The 20231-nt window shown below is 40.6% G+C and overlaps 2 protein-coding genes across 3 annotated transcripts in view; both read right to left on the bottom strand.

Annotated features, from left to right (window-relative positions):
• LOC145434245 (uncharacterized) overlaps positions 1-15735 on the bottom strand; it is a 42726-nt gene extending 26991 nt beyond the window's left edge. Inside the window, exons 1-5 of one of the 2 annotated variants that reach the window (XR_013913311.1) lie at positions 14076-15735; positions 9613-9764; positions 8910-9009; positions 5399-5553; positions 4978-5137 (exon numbers count right to left, since the gene is read on the bottom strand). Coding sequence is in view for 1 of the 2 variants with exons in the window: in XM_080311593.1 (XP_080167719.1) it covers positions 4978-5137; positions 5399-5553; positions 8910-9009; positions 9613-9764; positions 14076-14142 (634 nt within the window). In the remaining variant the exon portion in view is untranslated. The remainder of the gene's footprint in view (positions 1-4977; positions 5138-5398; positions 5554-8909; positions 9010-9612; positions 9765-14075) is intronic. The other variant, XM_080311593.1, reaches the window with a different exon arrangement.
• A 1606-nt stretch (positions 15736-17341) lies between these two features.
• On the bottom strand, positions 17342-19836 carry LOC145434243 (uncharacterized). Its single transcript, XM_080311592.1, has 2 exons — positions 19790-19836; positions 17342-19217 (listed from the first exon to the last, which is right to left on the bottom strand). Exon 2 carries the CDS (start codon positions 19069-19071, stop codon positions 17983-17985), a length of 1089 nt encoding a protein of 362 aa, XP_080167718.1. The 5' UTR covers positions 19072-19217; positions 19790-19836; the 3' UTR covers positions 17342-17982.
• Between the last annotated feature and the right edge of the window lie 395 nt (positions 19837-20231).

The following is a 20231-nucleotide window of genomic DNA, read 5'->3' as shown; positions in this document are numbered from 1 at the left end:
TTCATCCGGCCCGCGAAGAATTTTTGAGTAGATTGAAAAATTCTCATATTATCCAGCACTTTTGTAAAAAATGTTGAGATTTTTTGCAGGAAATACTATTCCCTCAAGACAGCAAATGTCCGACATGACCAATGTTCATAGGCCACATTATAAACGCCCGACTACAGCGTTGTGGTTTCACTTTATTCAATTCGAGAAGGCAAAAAGCGCACAATGAGTTCAGACTTTCATGGAAAAATGGACCAAAAAGTAGCCATTCACAGAAGTGAAAACACGACTGCGCAGCCGTTATATGCAGTTTACATGGAAAATATATTATTTTCACATAATATAATTCAAATATGTGCTGCGTCACTTCCCACCCAATAGGTCGCAGGACCAAGACAAACCCGACTTGCAATTGAATAATAATAACCCAAATTCCAACGTCCGCGTTTGCAGGTAAATATCTAGACCAGTGGTTCCCAACGTGGGCGATATCGCCCCCAGGGGGCGATTTGGCGGTCTAGGGGGGCGAAAATGACCAAGGGGGCGACAGGGGGCGAAAATAGCGAAGGGGGCGATAGGGGGCGATGGCGCGTTAAAACGGCCTAATTGGAGCCAATTCGGAGAAATGACCCCCCCTTTTTTAGTCAACCAACGAAAATTTAGCTGCTAAAGTGTAAAAGTTCGACATCGAGTTTTTTTTTAGTCAACCAACCGGTCATTACAGTTTGTATGCTCGTTATTCGGTTCACAACATTTCGAGGGCGATGATCGGTGTGAAGCTTGAAAAGGGGGCGATGAGCCGAAAAAGGTTGGGAACCACTGATCTAGACTTTCTCACAGCATGTACGCTGAGCTAACGCTGGACTACGACCACAGCAGAGGGAGCATAGAAATATGCCAACTTATATCGTAGTTAACGCCACTCTTTTATCGGTTCATAACTGTATTCAACCGGACAATCGTCTTATTTTTGCCAATCCTATTGTTGTGTTGCGACTTGCTGGAATACAACCCCTATGACCCGTGTATTATATATCCATATATGCTCGACAATAAAGTATTCAAGTAGAAAGCTAGAGCACAACATAACAGAATCACTTGACTGGTCCGGCCCGCGGGCGATTTGAAGGCTTGAATCCGGCCCGCGACGCAATTTGAGTTTGACACCACTGATGTACAGGCTATCAAATAATGCACACTCTCGTGTGGTGATACTGTGAGTCTCCATATGGGAACAAGGTGATTGAAATTAGGCTGATATGACGTCGAACCAGCGGGAAGCACTTCCTTCAAAGCCAAAACAATGTATTGACCAGGCAATATTCCATGGTAAAATGAAAATGGCTTTCTTGCTGAAAGTTGTGCATATAGTTCCTGTTCGGCTTATAGGGAAGATTTAAACTCATTGACCTTCTTCCTACGTGATTCCGACTGAGGTGGGTAATTCGTGGGAAGGTTTTAGTGTTTGACATCGCAATGACGTTACTTCTCACCAACATTTTCTTCGCTTAACTTTGCAGTATTAACCTGAAATCCGAACGTAAGGCTAGTATGCACCATTGTGCGCCCGGAGTTGAACGTGACCTGCGCTATCGTGATTAATTGTAATTAATACGCATATATGATTATTACAATTACTGTATGTATCAAAAATTGTCCTTAAGAAATAATTGCCGTATTGTGTTTTCTTATGCCACAAAAACATGAGAAACTTTAGTTATACCACCATAACTTCGAGTACGTGTTACTGAGACTATATTTAGATCTATATTATGGGGTACTTTCATGTCTGATCAACCACAAATAGATTTGATCTCCATCCAATTATAGATTTGGCTGAAAATTGTCTGAAAACATTGTGTATATATGTAAGTATCAAATTATTTTTCAAGTTATCGTATGATAAAAGCAAGCTTTTCTGCTCACTCAACCGTGAAAGTGAAGGATTATTTTTAAGCAGATTTGAAATGGTGTTAAAATTAATTATTTTGACATTAAAATTTTTTGTTGTTGTTTTATTGTATAAATTGATCTATTCTATCATCCATATGAAAATTTATGATTACTATGGTGTATGACTCCAGTATGTAGCTCAGTTTAAAGTTCATTACCTTTCACTCCAATCACTCAAGCATAACAATATTTCAGGGTCCGCGTCAAGTTTCACGCTGGTTCACCAAATAAATTAGAATTGTACCGAATGCAAGGAGATGGACGCTTGGCCATTAATTATAGAAATGAGAAAGCAAATTTTGATTTTGATTTAGAAGTTTGGAACGTAGTATCTGCATCTGCATAGATTCGTAATATGGAGTTTATTTTCTACTTTGGGAGTACGTCCGATGGTGCAAGTGTTGTAGGGAAGTATTTAAAAGTCACCTGAAATTGTTTCGTACAAGTTACATGTGAAAGCTACGTTGACTTTTGTACGAACTTCGCTACATTCCGACCTTTGGCAGTATAATATAGGCTATATAGCATAGAGCAAAGTTGAATTACATTAAAACAGAAGTCGCAAACACGTGGCCCGCGAGAACATTTTGTGCGGCCCGCGACGGCATTTTGGAATTTCAAGTATTCAACAATATATCCAAGTGTCGTATATCTTTTTTTAGATATAAGAACTTGAAGTTTACCCTAAAACTACTATAAAAATCACTGAAATCTCAACAAACTTCAGTATCATATCACTTTTTAAAGCTACCATGCGGTAGAAGATCAGCTATAACGTCACATTTCTAGTTCACGATCATAAAACATGACCCGTTGATGATTCGAGACTGAAGATTGTGATTTGGTTTAGTGCAGCCTTTCGTAAAATTACCCGATTTCAGATTGACTAGGTGATTAAATAAAAATGACTCGAGTTAAGTCGGGTTAAACGGTAAAATCAGAGAAGGACTTGCGACTCGCAACGGTGACTTGGTAATCCTACGGACGCAACAATCTATGAAACTGTCATGGGGAATAGTAATATATCAAAAGGTCGTGGCTTGCGTTGCGTAGGGTATATAGTTTTCTAATCATGTCAGTATGGCTACCATTGGCATTCTGTGACCCCCGTGACGTATAAGTTGGTTACATGCTGGGTGTTGTTTGTTCTCTTTACCCATGTTATTATCGGTGGCGAGCAAGGTCGTGGTACGCACCACAGCTGTAACACCAATGATTCTTCGGCGATTGGACATTTCTATTACAGTTTTTTTTTAACCAGAGTCAGTAGACCGCATCGGGGTACGAAACGAAGCACCACATCAGGGAGTACGAGATGCATCGTGGAATTAGGCCTATAGGCTGGGGAATATTTTCTTGGCCAATTTATTCAACTGCCGAATAGTCTTCGCGCCACGCGCGATTTTATGTGAATGGGCTTTCTGATTTTAATATCGGTTCCATCAGAAATTGTGTTGAAAATGGACAGGGGCTACGAGAAATCTTATTGGAAGCACAAGGGGTGCGGTCGCTAAAAGAGGTTAAAACGCAATGCTATTACCATGGCTCAATAATTATTATGTTTCAGTGGTTATTGATATGTTCGAATAGTAATAGAAGCCACAATCTAACGCTTATTTAATTTGACTTTGGCAATGACAGTAACAATAGCCTACTTATCACGACTATATCAAAACCAGGATTAGGCTACACCGCTCAAATGCTCTGATATTAGATCAATCTTCAGGAAATTTTAAAATATTATACATAAAATCGTGGCACGTCAAAGGTGCAATAGCTGCAATATTTGAAAATGGGATTTTGTCCGTGTCAAGGTAAATAGTACAAGTTAGTAAATAACATTTCAACGATGTTTGTGGAATGCCTGTTTGCAAGGTCCCGTCATTTAAGGCCTACTTGGAAATTATACATTGAATATCCCTATTACTGATGCTGCGGCACGCGGCGTCATCAAAAAATAGGAAATTGGCCCGCTAGCACATTTGAGTTTGAGACCTCTGCTTCAAAAGGATACCCAACAATGACAATGAAGTTAGTGCTCTTTAACAGGTCTTCTCGATCTTCGCCTCGTGGAAATTTTGAGGGAACCTCGTATAAATATCTAATATAAAAAAGCAACATCAAATGAAGTTTCCTATAAGTAAATAGAGTCGCATACATTTATCGTAATCAACATTTGTTTTTCAGTTTTTTTTTCCGGTCTGCGAGTTCAAAAGGGTTAAGAACCTTTGCAATCTATAGGTCCCTCCTCAGGAGTCGGACATATGAATTTTACTTATGTAGCATACACAACACAATTTAGTAGAGCTCAGGACGTATACCCTCGGTCCCTCTACTGGAGTCTACCATAAGAGTTTGACATGGAACAGTGTATATACGCTATAGCTAATAGCTATAGTGTAGCATGAGACCTATATCGTGGGTTCCCCTATTGAGGTTTAGCATTGGAGCGGGTATACACCCAGAAGTATATACCGAGCTTGGAAGTTGCCATAAGTGATATTTGTCACCATGCAAAAGTATAGGAAAATCCCTATACACCATAACCACAATCGTTATACTACTGCTGATTATTCTCATAATAATTGAAAATTAGCTTAATATTGTAAATATCCTAAAATCCCATGCCAAATTAATCAATTGTCTCGTGTTGTTGATGAAACGAATCAGCTTGTGGTGCAAAAGACCTCCGTTGTTATTAGCTACTTAACATGACTTTTCTACTTTTCTGTGAGAAATTTTATAAGCTTGATATGCAACTAGATAATTGTGAATTACTACACATTACTACATGATCTGAGTTTCTCAAAAGCCTACGGCTCAAAATGAAAGTCGGTCGAGCTGTGAACGATAAGCATCAATAAGAATATCCGCCTAGTATAATATAACCATGAATATCGATTTATCATCGAAACACCCAGAATAACAAATAATAACATCAAATTGCTGCGGATCCGCAGCTCTGTTGCAATTGTAGCTGCGAAAAATGCATTTGTGAGTCACAGTTTTCAAACCTAAGGTACGGAAACATCTTACCACATAATTTCTTCTGCATTGAAAGAAGAGCACTTTCAATTCCTTTATAATCGTGGAGGACTGTAACATGTTCACGCGTAGGCTTTGATGCAAGCAGTTTTGCGAAGTCGAACAATGTAAAGTTTCCGATAGCAATCACGAAAACCTCTACTCCCAGGCTCTTAAAACAACATAGATTCGAATTGAATGACATGATCTCTTCGCCAGCAATGATCCTGCCATCGAGTTTTCCATCATCGATCTACTACTTCGATCAAATTAGGGAAATGGAATTATCAAACTTTTTCAAATTCTTCACCCTTGTGCAAAATGTGCAACTGTGCATTAGATGTATAATGTACATTGTACATTCTACAGTGTACGCGTCCCAGCGCAGACCTTTGCATTGTGATGGTACTTCGAATTTCCGTCGTGAATTTACCTTGACCTTTTGTTGAGAGATCGTGATATTGTCATCTGCGATTCCATCGGTGATAACAACCAAAACCTTTTCCACGTCAGCATCCATCCTCGCCCCTTTCTCTTCTGTGAACGCCTGCGTGGCGACAAAATCGAGAGCGGCTCCGGTATTTGTACCTTGATATCGCAAGTGTCAATGCGAAAACCTATAGGTTTGTAATGTTACTGAGCACATAGCATTCGATTGGAGCCTCCCAACCTTTTTATTGTGGCGACCCCAAATTCTCGATTTGAAAACGTTCCGCGACCGCGCTCAGAATATGGCTTGTTGATTACTAGAATATTGGTCGGCACTGCTCCTTCGCCCAAACTCACGGCCTATGTGAGAAGCTGGCGACTATGTGCGCAGTAATGGAACATAATGATTATGAACTTGTCAACACCCGCCTACCAAGACTATAGCACCGTGTATAGGTCGTTTGAAATGATTTCTATCCCTATCCAATCGATGTATTCAAGTAGTGCTAAATGGAATTCAGCGTCACGCTTATTACTGATGAGAATCCACAAGTTATTCGGCCTCGGCTGTTAACACATAACACTACCGGTTACTTCTAGTGGTCCCGGAAGGAGAACTTCTTGTCATATTGATTTCTATGCAACCGACACTTTAATCTACACGAGGGGTGGGTAACATACGGCCCACGGGCCGGACCAGGCCCCAGGGTTGTAATGACTCGAGTCATGACTAGACTTGAGTCAGACTCGAATCGCGATTTTTTGGTGACTCGACTTGACTCGAGTCATTTTCTTGGAAATGAAAAATGACTCGACTCAGGTCAATTTCTGTATTGACTCGACTTGTACTCGAGTCATTGCGCATGACTAGGACCAAGTCATATCACTCGAGACTGGGTCTACCAAAAAAGTCATTTCATTGTAATTTCGAAGAAAAGTAAAGTTATCACACTACTATTATTTCATAAATCAATACCGTTACTTGAAAATGATAGCTGAAACTGACAAAACTGGGTAAAATTAGTATATTATGAATGCGCAGCAGTCGATATCACCGAGCAGGTTTGAGAAAGGTGGTTTCACATGACATTAACTCGGAACTGAACAGTCAATACAATGACTAGGACTCGAACTCGAGTCAAAGCTATATGACTCGGACTCGGCACTCTACTCCGTGACTTGGACTCGGACTTGACTCGGTGGTTAATTGAAAATGACTCCACTTGACTCGTGTCAAAACTGTAAAAGTGGGATTGACTTGTGACTCGAAACGTTGTGACTTGGTTACAACCCTGCCAGGCCCCCAACCGGTTTTGAGGGGCTCGCTGACAGTTTCCGGTCTCACAAGATGAGGATAAAGTTCTGTTTTCTTTGTGATTTTGATTCTTTGTTTCCCGTTCTTGACAAGAATTCCGTTTTGCATTCAGTCACATGCCTTGCCTCAAGTCGGAAAAATAAATCAAAGTGAAATTTATTCTGATTAGTGTAACAATTAGAGGCGGTCCGGACACAAGTAATAGCGATTATTACTTGGCGTCACTATCAGGGTTGTAATGACTCGAGTCAAGTCATTTTCTCCAAATACTGAAATGACTCGACTCGACTCAAGTCATATGACTCGAGACTCAGACGGCAAAGACCGATATTTCATTGCAATTTTGAAGAATAGTAAAGTAACCACCTTATTGGACTTTCGTCTATTAGTACTGGTACTTGAAAATGCGACCAGAAACGGCTAAATGTGAGGAAAATTAGTGTAATATAAATGCGAACCATTCGATATCACCAAAGAGAGTTATAAAAGTGGGTTTAACAAGACCTTAACTGGAAAGTGAGCAGTCAACACAATGACTTGGACTCGGACTCGGAATCGAGTCATAACACCATGACTCGGACTCGAACCGCTGCTCGATGACTTGGACTCGGACTTGACTCGGTGGTGAATTGAAGACTCGACTTGACTCGAGTCAGATCTATAAAAGTGAGATTGACTTGTGACTCGGAGCCTTGTGACTTGATTACAACCCTGGTCACTATATTAATCAAAGTTTGCCAACATGAGACAGATGGTCATGAAACTACTTGTTCTGTTCGGGTCTTCATACATTTGGGAGAAACATTTTCGACCATGAACATTAACAAGACAAAGATGCGTTGCAATCTAACTGTCGTTCACGTGCAGTCTTTACTAAAGGTTTCTACGTCCGACATGCAGCCAGAGTTCAAAGAACTCGTTGAGAACTTTGATCGACATCGACCACAGATGTCTCGTTGAATTGAACCGCATTGAAGTACATTACGTTTATAGATTCATTGAATACTGTGTTGGTCTCTATGCTTTAAACTTAAAGTTTACATGGAATACGATATATTCTTTGTATAGGTGGATAATACGCAATTAAGGCATCGAATCAGGAATCCTACCCGCCAAGTACTTCATTTCCCCTTATCTAGCCCGCCCACTGGAGAAGTTGCCTGCCCCTGATCTACATAGTGGTGTCAACTGTCAAGACATCAACCTCAAGTTGATAGGTGGCGCTTTCTATGAAAATCGAACAGACATTTTCAGTAATAAGCCACCGATATCACCCAATTAATTGGCATTCTTGTAATAGTCGCTGGTATTTAATTTTAGTCTCCGCGACCTTTTTTGAATAGGCAGACGACTTCATTGCGGTTGCGACCCCTTGGTTGTGAACCCCTGTATTAGAGGATATGGAGAGTTTGAATGCATTGGTTTAGTATTAATTAGCAATCACCGCTGCATAATATCTGAAGCCGTCACTGCGCAGTCAACTGGTTAGTATGGCAAGGAATTTGTTCGAAATCACAAGCAACAAAATGCGAAGACATACAGGTATCATAAAATTATGGTTGGGGTGGGGGTTAGGTTGGTGTAGTATTATCACTAAGCTTCTAGCTGTCTACTTAGACAGATACTTTTACAAGTCGGATTCGAAGTGTATTCTCCACAGACCACATGCTTGTCTGTCATCAAAACAATCCGGAAACCCATCGCATGATCAATCAAGCATATCATAACACCACATCTCCCTTTTTTTAGGGGAAGAGACATCAACACTACTTACATTATATACAAGTCACAATACAGCAGCGATAACAGTATATACAAGGTGACACTACCCCTGCAAGGTTAGCAAGAGCAGGGCACCACAGTTGGGGTCGCATAATATTAGGGCTGGGTTTGGGTATGGTAAAATTCAGGGTTAGGGTATCTTTAACTTAGGGTTGGGGTAGTTAGGCTTGTTAGGGTATTGAAAGGTTAAGATGGAGCAGGGTTGGGATGATGTTTAAAGTTGGGGGTTGGTAATCATAATTAAGGTTGGGGTGTCGTAGGATTAGGGTTGGGAGTAAGGGTAAAGAATGCTCATATGATAACTTAACCCTAATTCAATAATAAACGCCATCAATTTAGTCATGTTCATGGGGAATTCTGATTGGTGATGGTCACGTTGTGTTGGATAAGAAAGTAGACTAGACCCCATATTACATACCTTCGTTAAGCTTCTGAATATTCCTGATTGTAATTTTCATTGTCTCTTTGTTTGCGTGATGCATGTCGACTTCAAGTTGAACTGTACTGCTGAATTGTATCTATAAATAAAGCACCAACTCGTTTAGTCTGCATATCAGCGCGATATATGTAGATTGGTAGGTGTGAGAGGAGTGATGTAATTCTACGAAACGGAATTCAACTGCGAGACTGAAAAATAATAATAGAGGAAAGCATCACGGCGATTCTGAACACGCCCATAATTTATAAGTAGGCTAGTCATTGAAGTACAAAATTACTACTAATTGCTTGTTAATACGCGCTCAAGTCTAAATGAATATAAAATATTTCATCGCTGCACTGTCGTAAATTGCACTAAATGAGGCATCACAGATGAGCCTTGGCTCTGAGGTACAGGTATGTTTCCTCAACGACCGTATTTGAGTTGGAAATACTATTTTTTACTCTGGTGTAGTATTTTAGTAAATGAATGACGGTGATATAGGATGCATTTCAAAATTACTGTCACTTATCGAAAGTTCCACTCGAAATATGTCACATAATAATATCGTCAGAAAATATCCATTTATTGGGAAAATTGGCTATATCGGAGATATTGGTATCGGTCCAAAATACTGATATGACTAACCCAGTTTTTATCAACCATAGATTTTATGTTATCGTAAAAAAAAGTTTAGGCTTACCACACCGATCTGAACGCCGATTGGTCCGATGGTTTGAAACACGTCTAACGTGGCCACCAACACATCTTTCACAGTTGCGAATTCTATCTTTGATATACTCGATGACCCGTCCAACATGAAAATTAGATTTGTACGTTTGAGGTGGCACTTCTCTGAAATAAAGAGGTTCGGTAGGACAGTAAGATATTTCATGTCATCAAGAGTATCATCAACAGCACAACTCCTTTCCCCGTTTTGATGTCAACTAGTGCAGATTACGGACCGGTAAAATTTCAAAAATTGTTTGAAGGATCGCGGTGGACCTTCGACAATTGAAATCAACCCAAAATGTGTAGAGTATCAAACTGTTTGGTATGGTACTAGAGAAGTGGTTTTCAACCTTTTTGACCTCGCGGCACCCTTTGGAAATGAAAAATAGTTCGCGGCACACGAGCACAGTGGCTGTGAATTTTTTGGCACGGCACCTGCAAACTACCAGAATACTTAGCAGTACCCACTGCAGTAGCAAAGATGACTAATGTGATAACCTCTGCAGTCAATCCAAAATGTTTCTGTATTGAATTGAACAGTTCTACCGCAAAAAAAATTATTTAATTTCATCACGAACAGAGTTAGTAGAAATTTGCGCTTGACTTCTAGCGGATATCCTTTCAATGTCTGGATGCACATATGATAATGCTACTATCACATTTGCCAATGCAATGATATTCCCTCTGGATTTTCATCCGACATTCGTCGACAGCCATCTCATTGTATCATAACTTCAAGCTTCCGTCATTACGGATGTCAATCAGCTCTATACCTTCTCTATGAGATTTGAATTGGTTTCTTGCGGCAAAAATGGGTTTCTTACATATAGTTTTCGGTGACTAGTGTTGGAAAATAAGCGTTTATTTTTGCATGCAAACATTTGAGATGCCGAACAGCTGATGGCACGATTTCCCTGTTATTCGTTTCGGAGAAATGGAAGAACATGCTACACGTTCAAGCTTCTGCTCGTACTGACCACACTTTAAATTTCTCTTGTAATTCTCTAATTTTGTCGGTTAAAGATAAGATATTTCTGGAATTTCTCTTATTTAGGTGCTCAAAGATATCTACCAAATAAGCTAATATCTCTGCACATGTCCCAAATATGTCTACGAATGGTATCATATTGACATCGGAATCGTTTTCAATTAATCTGCATCTTTGGTCGCAGACATTTTTTGACAATTCCAGTGCAAGCAGAAAAAATAAGTTTCTCCGCTTCCGTGCGAGGCTTTGGATTTTAGCTGGTAGCCTACCTCAGCTACCATATAACTGGCTTGTTGCGATCTAGTTGAAACTTAAAACGTTTTGGTAAACAACTTAGATAATAACCTCAGCGGCGAGAAAGTTTGTTAACTGATATAATTTTATCAACCTTTACTTCTCAATTCTCATATTCCTTGCCGGTAACACAACATTGCGCTACAAGCCTACGTTCTACCCGAAGTGCCGGCATCGCATTGTAGATTGTTATGTTTGTAATTCGAATTTGTAAACGCGAACATCACTTCCAAGGGAAGTGGATCTCAAACTTTTTTCAGACACGCCCCCTTTATGATATTGAAATATTATGCGCCTCCTCATCGTCATATCACAAAAAACAACCAGAATGCTGCCAATCCTAATGAATATAGCTGGTTTAATGGCATGGAAGGTTATGACTGTTGATGAGAGAATTCTCAAATATGAAATTTGGACTATACACAGAGCAACAACTATGAATTGCTGGTGAATCGCACAGAGCGCGAAAAAATTTCAGTTCACCGCAGTTCCGCGCCATCTAGTTTGAGAGCCACTGTCCAAGAAATGTCATTTCTCGCTGGTAATTGGGGAGGCAATGAGGATTAGTAAACAGCATTGTCATACAGTAGGGTTACCATACGTCCTCTTTTAAAAGGATTATTTGTCCTCATTTTTTACTTTTTTGAAAGTGTCCTCGGAGGACGCCCTTTTGTCCTGCTTTTTGAGATTTTGTCCTCTTCTTTGAGAATTTTGGTCAAATTTACGACCAACGGCCGACGGCCGACTGAGATGCCTTAAATCAGCACCGAAATATAACGCTCCGACGGGTATTTCGGGAGCTGAGCGGGAAAGTTGTCCTTTTTTGTATTCAACCACCTGATGAAGTGAAATAAAAACTGTATTTTGGGCACCGAGCGAGAAAGTTGACCTTTTTTTAGTCAACCGACCACGAAGTGGGAGGAATTTACCATTTTTCAGGATTTTCCTCTGGTTTTGCAAGTCTGAAAATTCTGAAAAAGTGTCCTCTTTTCAGATTTCCAAAATATGGTAACCCTATCATACAGGCCCTGCCATGTCTGCTCTTCTCTGCGATCAAACAATGTATTGTGCAACACTGAATTGTGCAACACTGAATCCAGCGGGAGAAGCGAACTCGCGAACTCGATCAATTTAGATTTGTCGAATGTGCAAACGTCACATCAAGCTCGATTTAGATTATTGATCGTTTGCTATAGACTAGAATTATTTTGCGCATATTTCAACATTTGGAAGAAAATGCTCGCGGCACACCTGCGAGACGTAAATGGCACACTAGTGTGCCCCGGCACACCGGTTGAGTACCACTGTCCTAGAGAGTGACATTTTGAGTTATGTTTATGCAATCAAATGTGTTCATGATTGCATAAATGTAATTTCACGGTAATGTGTCTGCACAGTCGAGGTAAAAGTGCATTGCCCAAATAAACGTGCTGAGACTCGATTATGATCTTCCACGACAAAGGCCGTGGATATGCCGATTTGAGACAACTCTAATATTATTCTTTTCGTTGAGAACAGCGAGAGAAGAATCGTTTTGGAGTCGGACCAAACACTTTGTCCGTGCTACCTTGCTCAGTCCCCACTACCACCAGACTTACTACGAATACAATGCGCCGCACGAAAACACCTGGCAACAGTGACACCCGACCCCCAACGAAATGCAATGAATCGAAAACGAATGATCGTGCAAATTGCGCGCGGTTTAGTTAGTCAGCTCGAAGTCGTCGCTTTCACGTCGTCACCGGAGAAAGTTTTATTATATCTGGCGGACCGGCGGTTGTGAACCACTGAACGAGTGTACTTAAACCCTTTTCGGCGATATAAGTAGATGCTTTTTTACTAGAACTTCTAGTGCTTTGATAGCCAGGTCTTCACACCGACTTTCTAATCGGACTTCGGATTACGTTGCGGGGGAGATAGCGTAGTGGTAACGATAAGCGCCAACTAAGCCGGTGGACCGGATTCGATTCCCATCGGAGGTTCATCTGGGCTCCTCTTCCCCCGCTGAAACCCAGAAAAAAGACCCGAAGAAAGAAAGCACTCACAAGGAATGGAAAGAACTAGTAGAAAGGACCGCGGCTTCAAAAAAGTTCAACATCGAAAAGAACTGAACTGTGACATCGGGCACTCTAGGCCGAGGTGGATGTTAGAGTAAAGGATCGCTACTGATGCGTGTCATTCGACATCCTCCTATCTGTTCGTTACATCGCATTGTACATTGTGTGTAACTTGTTCAGATGAAAATAATAACCCAATGATTGTTGTTGTTGTTACGTCATAATAATAGTGGGGCGCAAATATTAATTCACTACAGCTGGTGCGAGGCAAAGTTGTAAAAGCTACGGTTACCGGTGCGTCGTAATTCCAACAATTTTTTAGAAATGTGTGGCGACGACAAAAGTTAGGGGCCACTGTACATAATATCCTAGGTTTATTTGAATTATTCCACGTCAGAATTGAGGCATATCGAAAGGTCGCCGCAGGACGACGTGCTTAAACAAGTATATTGAACACGAGAGGAGCAAAACCGATCGATCACTTGGCTGGTGCCTAAAACCATCCTTATGGAGCGGTGATTCATTATTATTACGCGATAGCAAATGATAACGACCATAAATCATTGTTGCGGTGCCGTGACCGAACAAAATTTTAGAGGGGCGCCACAACGTCTCTATAAACCCAAACATGAACCAAAGATCTGAGAACAAGAGTAACGCACTTTACTGCCTGGCTATCATTGTATGTGAATATTTTAATGCTCAATCATTATCTTTAGGACGGGGGTCTCAAACTCATAAGTCCTGGTGAGCAGATTTTGATTTGTAACTTCATGGAAACCATGGATTACATGATCAGGATCACAATACGAACACCATGTTGGAGTCTAGGGAGAGTACGTGTCCCGCTGGCCATGTGTTCGAGATTTCTGCTTTGGGTCATTATTGTCTCATGCATCGGAGGGAATGACGGGGAGCGTGTGAAGGCTATGTCAATCTCCTGGTGCATGACAAATAAACTGAATGGTGACTGCGTTTACTCGGTCTGGAATTTAGCAGCAATTTCTAGTAGACATATTTGAATAGCTCACTGTTATGCATACCATGTCTGTATTTTGTATAATGTATATAACCGACTATTCTCTTGGTACTTACCATCTGCTCCTGTTGTTATCATAACTAACGATAGTACGAAAAACGCGGTTATTAGAATCCCTTTCATGGTGATAGAATTATTGAGTCACCATTAATAGTTCCGCCACTCTCATTATCTTTTGCTCTCTTATGCAAAGGTCATAATGCTAGACAATCTGCTCGATAGTTTAGCCTACGAATACCATATTGCAACTAAAAGACAGTTTGGAAAATAGACTTGTCAAACGAACGCGCCATCATTTACAATGTATTACATAGATCAGGGTTCGGCAGCATTGGTGGCTGGATGAAACATTTCAAAGGGGAATTATCAATCATGTCGAATTCAAGTCCATGGTGTGCCACTTTGCGTACTTCAGTGACCGTTCGCTATTTACGACAGGGTAGCATAAAGAAATATGCTCTTCTGAAATTATGCAGACGGACATGGTTGATAATGTTTGCATTCATTCGTAAGACTGAAGTTGGTAGTAGACATCGCCAGAATGTAACCGAAATGCATGCCTATATCGGTCATAAGTTCGAAATGTATGTTCTTTGTCAAGCTGTTGCCGTTGTCTCAGTATTCACGGTGTTTAAACATATATGGTCAGTTTACTCCAGGTCTATGTTATGATCCCAGAGCTGGCGACTTATAGCACGGTGGGCCACATTCGTCCTATAGGCTTCTGGAAGACACTGCTAACGCGGAGCGGAAGACGAATAATACTCTTCATAAACCTACAACGCTTAGGATGGGCTTCTGGAGCCGACTTCGGTCGATCTCGAATATGCAGCAGTGCAATGTACCACTACGCTCCTCGCTTCCATATAACTCTTTCCGTACTGGTAAAGTGAACACCGTTCTCCGAGATCCATGGCCATTTTATAGTAGGCAAATATCGATGTTTATGATTCCATAGCTACTATTTTCTAAAACATTGGCTACGTTAACCTGGTGGCGATGTGGAGCTTATCAAAAATCGCGTCATGGGCCAAATTCCCATCAAACTCAAACAGGTGCACGGCGGTCAGATGTCGCCCTCTAGCCAGAGTATGCCTACCCTTTACAGAGATTTTCAGCAAAAAAGATGAACATCAAACCCAGGGATATCCCTGGATATCCCTGCTGGAGTTTCAAGATATCCCTGATCAAACCATTATATACATCGCAGTAATTATAATTGTAACCGAACTTTACTTGCTGCATGACATATGTATCAACTTACATGGTCATTTCAAGTGCCAACCTACTCGATATGTTCGTCATTCGCCAAGTTCATTATCTCATGCGCTAACTAAGCCTAGAATTGCCAATATTGGAATGGTGTGATAATTTAAAATCGCCTCTCAAATTAATATATCATCCGTAATCTAGGATGTAGAAGTAAATATCTGTCATATTCACCATTTTCTAAACAACTTATTATTTGTGGCGTACAGAGAAATGAGCCCCTTCCACTCCGACATCAATAACAATAAATCATTATTCAAAAAGTTGCGACTGTATATATTGCGATTAGTATATTTGATTCGTATGAATGAGAGCAAAAGCATTTCAGAGCCACAATTCAGTTGATTACTCTCATGCTAGGCATACTTGACTTCGCCCACATAGGAAGCTCGCCAGCAACATTATTGACCAATTCATTCTACTGGTAATACTCAAAAGTCCATGCCTAAATTTCTACTTTCACCTTCACATGACGTAAAGCACTGCAGCTTCGACTCTTCGCAAAGGAAGCAATAACTCATTTCCCCATGTGTTATAGTTGTCACTGTTGAAAAAGAGCCGACTGAAAGTTTGGAATCGTTCAAAGCATTCTCGGAAAAGCCAGCCCATTTTCTATAAGCTAGAAAAGTGTCTGTCATTGCATATAGATATATCATATAGCATGGGTCGGGAACCTTTTCGTCAAAAGAGACTTATTTACCCTATATTTTCAATTGTAATTCTGAATGAGCCGTACGTGGATGTCAATTGACGGTTACGTCACAATTAATGATTCGTGACATGATGGAGGAACGAAATCGAAGTTCACTATACATGGGATTCGTCGTGTGTACATTTATGTCATGTTATAGCGCCCATATCAATCAAGTCCGTTGCCCGACGTTTGCGACATAATGAAAAACGACACTGAGCATGGGGCAATTAAGCTTATACGTCCTCTCTCAAGAGGATTTGTCCTCTCTTTTGACTTTTTTGAAAGTGTCCTCGGAGGACGCCTAAATGTCCTCTTTTTTGAGAATTTGTCCTCGTTTTTGAACTTTTCGTTATCTGTACATTGTAATTGGACTGAGATATAGTAAATCAGCGCTCAAGTGACGGTCCGGCAGGCTTTTCGGGACTTGGGCCAGAAACATGACCTTTTTTTGTCAACCAACCACAAAATTGGGAAAATTTACGACTTTTTCCCGATTTTACTCCTGCATTCCAAGTCTAAAATTTTTCAAAAAGTGTCCTCTTAGATTCCCAAAATATGGTAACCATAGCTTAGATACAAGGGTTGGGAACCTTTTGCAAGCTTCTTATTTTAATTTTATTTCCGTGAGGGTCATATGATATTTTTTGAAGCTTAAAGCGATTAAGATGTACATTTTAACGCAAAATCAACAATTTTAGACAACATTAAACGTGTGAGTCTACTGTTTCTTCCTCAGTAACACACTTTTTACAGTTAGACGACTTTCCAAGGAATCCACAGCATCCGCGAAGAGAGCTATGCCTCAATTGTTGTACTGGCATTCATGCATGGTTCAATCAGTTGCTCTAAACCGGGAGGATAACTTCAGAGATTGAGAATAATGTTAACCGATATAATTTGGCGTACACTACTTCTCAATTCTCAAAATCGCAGGTGGTAACATAACGTTACGCAACAAGCCTATAGCTTTAAACCAGTGGTTCTCAAACTTTTTTTATACACGCCCCCCCCCCCATTTATGATGGTGAAAAATGTCGCATCCCCTTATCGTCATATCACCAACTACAATCAAAATGCTGGCAATCCCAACGGATAGTTTGATGTAAGGTAAGGTTATGACTGTTGATGAGAGAATTCTCAAATATGAAATTCGGACTATATACAGAGCAATAATTAGTAATTTGTGGTAAATCGCGAAAAAAAATCATTTGACCGCAGCTTCGCGAACCCTTCAGATGCTTTCACGCCCCTCAGTATGAGAACCACTGCTTTAAACGGTATAGTGCTAGCAAGCTACCTAGTAAATTGGAATATGTATGGCTAATTGGCTTTGTTTGTAATTGTAATTTAGAGTGTCACTTCCGTTTTTGTGATTTTTATTCAATTATGTATACATAAAATAGCAATAATTATTTCATAAATGAAATTCTTTCGGTTTGGTTCGTCCCCATCATCCGGTCATCTCATCGCAGTCGTTGTCGAATTTGTAGTTGAAGTCGTAGTAGAAGCCGCCGCTAATTGGCGTTCGTATGCGTGTATTGTTCATATTAAGTCTTTGTAGTCGTAATTTCATCGTTTATGATGGCTGGTGGATAATTTGGGTGTGTATTGGTGGGGGAGTGATAGGGGTTGGGGAAGGGTTGGGATTATGGGATGGGGTGTTAGGATAGGTTAGGGGTGAAATGGTTGGGTTATGTGGGTCGATAAATACAATTTATCGCGCACTATCTGATAGCTTTCCCTCACATTATCGTCGGAGCTTGTGGTCTGTCGTATACGTTGCGCGTGATTTTGTTGGGTATAGCGTCGATAGCCATTTGCAGGTCTGTATATATTGTTCCAGATCTTGTATTAATTCATTTACAATAATCAACGTTAGTTTCAGTAGATTCGTCATCGATTCTGTTAGGAGAATGGTTGCGTTTGTTCTTCTTCTTATTATTCGGGTTTTTCGCTTGGCTGCATGCAGTTCCTCTGGTAGTTACTCTATCGCTGTTTGCCTATTTATGAGGTTTCGTATCCGACGGCTTTTTGATGGCTGGCTTTTCGGCCGTCTGTATCTCCCTGTGTTGGTCAGTATTGTAGTTTTCCAACACGGCTTGCTCTGGCTCGGTTTCTTCCTGTGTTGAGTCTGCAATTTCGAATGCGGCGTCAGTTGAGGAGTATGTTTTGATAATTGCCTGGCTCGTCTGCCTTGTTTCGTTCCTTTTCATGTCGTCATTCCGGGTTGTTTTCGGGTCAACCGTATCTACTGTTTCATTGTTGGCTATTTCAGCATTTCCATGCTCGGCCGTATACCCGGGTTTGTCTCGTCGAAGTTTGGACCTGCATTCGTCTGCACGATGACCCAGTCGTTTGCACGTCGTGCATTCCAATTTTTCATTCGGGCATTCCTTTACAATATGTCCCGTCAGATTACAGCTGTAACATCGCTTCTGATAAGCGTCTTCAGCTGTTCTGATGAGGCATCCATACCCATCAACTTTTATATGGTAGGGCATGTTTTCTTTTCTGAATTCTTCCACCCAGACGTTAGTGAAACCATTATACCAGTTCGTGTTTCTTCTGAAGACCCTGGTCTGGTTAATAACTGTCCCGAAACCGTAGTCACTCAATTGTTCGGCTATATCCTCCTCTTTAGATTCGTATGGTATTCCTTTAACAATGAGGTGTGTCGTTGGACGTCTTGGGAGTTCGAAAGTTATATTGCGGAATTTTGCTTCATTAGGGTTTTGTCTCATCTGGTGGTACAATTCATCTCTCAAGTTCTTTCCATTGGTTTCTGTGATCAAATTCATAATCCATATTCCATTCCTCAGCTCATATAAGCCTGCAATGTATTTGTAGTATTTACTTGTGATGCTGTTGTGTTGTAATTCTTCAATTATTGTAACGACCTGAATGTCTTCATTTCCCTTTATATAAAAAGTATTTGGTCTGGTATGGTTAAACGTCGGTGTTTCCTGGTTGGTTTTTCCCTGTACTGTTGTATTCTCTGCTCTTTCTGTTACTGTTGCATATGATACCTGTGTAGCATTTCTTTGTGCATCGGTATCGTCAGCGTTGTACGTCTCCATGGCCGTCGCCATTGTTAATAGGATATTTCCTGAATTGCTACGTCGTATATCCAGCTATCCAGTATATCCAATATCAAGTATATTCAGTATATATCGAGTATATCCAGTAATATCTCGTCCTTTCCCGTACTAAACGGGTCCAAAAGCTAGTTATCTTCCTTACAGTGTTACAGAATATTTTACAACAACATGCAAAAAAAAAATCAATCTGAAAAACAAGCCCAAACAAGCGAATTTTTAGCCGAGACAAGCCCAAAAACAAGCAACAATTTTTAGGATGCAAAACATTGTATTTACAATACAATTCACTCAGATATAGGCCTGACATGTTAAACGATGTCATTTTCCTGTCCAACATCCACAGTGTCCTGAAACATGCTTTCATTAAACCGCTCCAGCATGCATTTCGTAGGTTTGAAGTCGGTACAGCAAACATTTTGTACGAGGGTATCACAAACCTTGACACCAAGGAGCGAAAGAATAGTAACAGATAATCCTGCATTTTTAGATGATCTCCGGATTCGGACTGAAAAAGCTTGTTGATTTTGTTGAATTGTTGCAAGATTGGTGTCAAAAACTGCAAATACAACTTGTTAACAGGCTCACCATACAAGTTTGATAAAAAATCAAACAAGCCCAAAAACAAGCAACCCGCGACTCCTGAAAATAAACCGCGAATCGCGAAAACGACACGCCCAAATTCGCGGGAAAACCGCGAGGTTGGCAACACTGCTTTCTTAGCGTCAAAAACACGTCCGTACCGCTCGACGTTCGACGAGGACCTTCACTTCCAAGGCCGTTCCTTTCGCGCTGATGATCAGGGAGACAATGTGGATTTAAAAACCTCATTGTCATACAGGCGTCGTCATGTCTGCTTTTCGCTCAAATTAATCAATGTGTTATGCAATCCAAGATTCCAATGGTACAATATTGATTACAGCGAATTGTGATATCGGAGTGTTGACTGCAACTTTGTTCTAGCCATTATGCAGAATTCGTATTGAGCTCGTCGGATTAGATTTGTCTTCTAAGCTAATGAATACCTCTAAAGAGCTTGAAGGTACCGTAATAGTCCTATCATAGTACTGGTCCATTATTACGGTCCTATTGAACAGATAATGAGGAGTTATGAGCAGCAGATTTTTGGCATGAATTTTAGGATTTTGAAAGGA

This window comes from Botryllus schlosseri, chromosome 2 (assembly GCF_051294905.1).
Source record: "Botryllus schlosseri isolate E-star chromosome 2, Bs_hap1, whole genome shotgun sequence".
Lineage (NCBI taxonomy): Eukaryota > Metazoa > Chordata > Ascidiacea > Stolidobranchia > Styelidae > Botryllus > Botryllus schlosseri.
The sequence above is the reverse complement of the archived record's forward strand: the minus strand, read 5'-3'. Positions and strand labels throughout refer to the sequence as shown.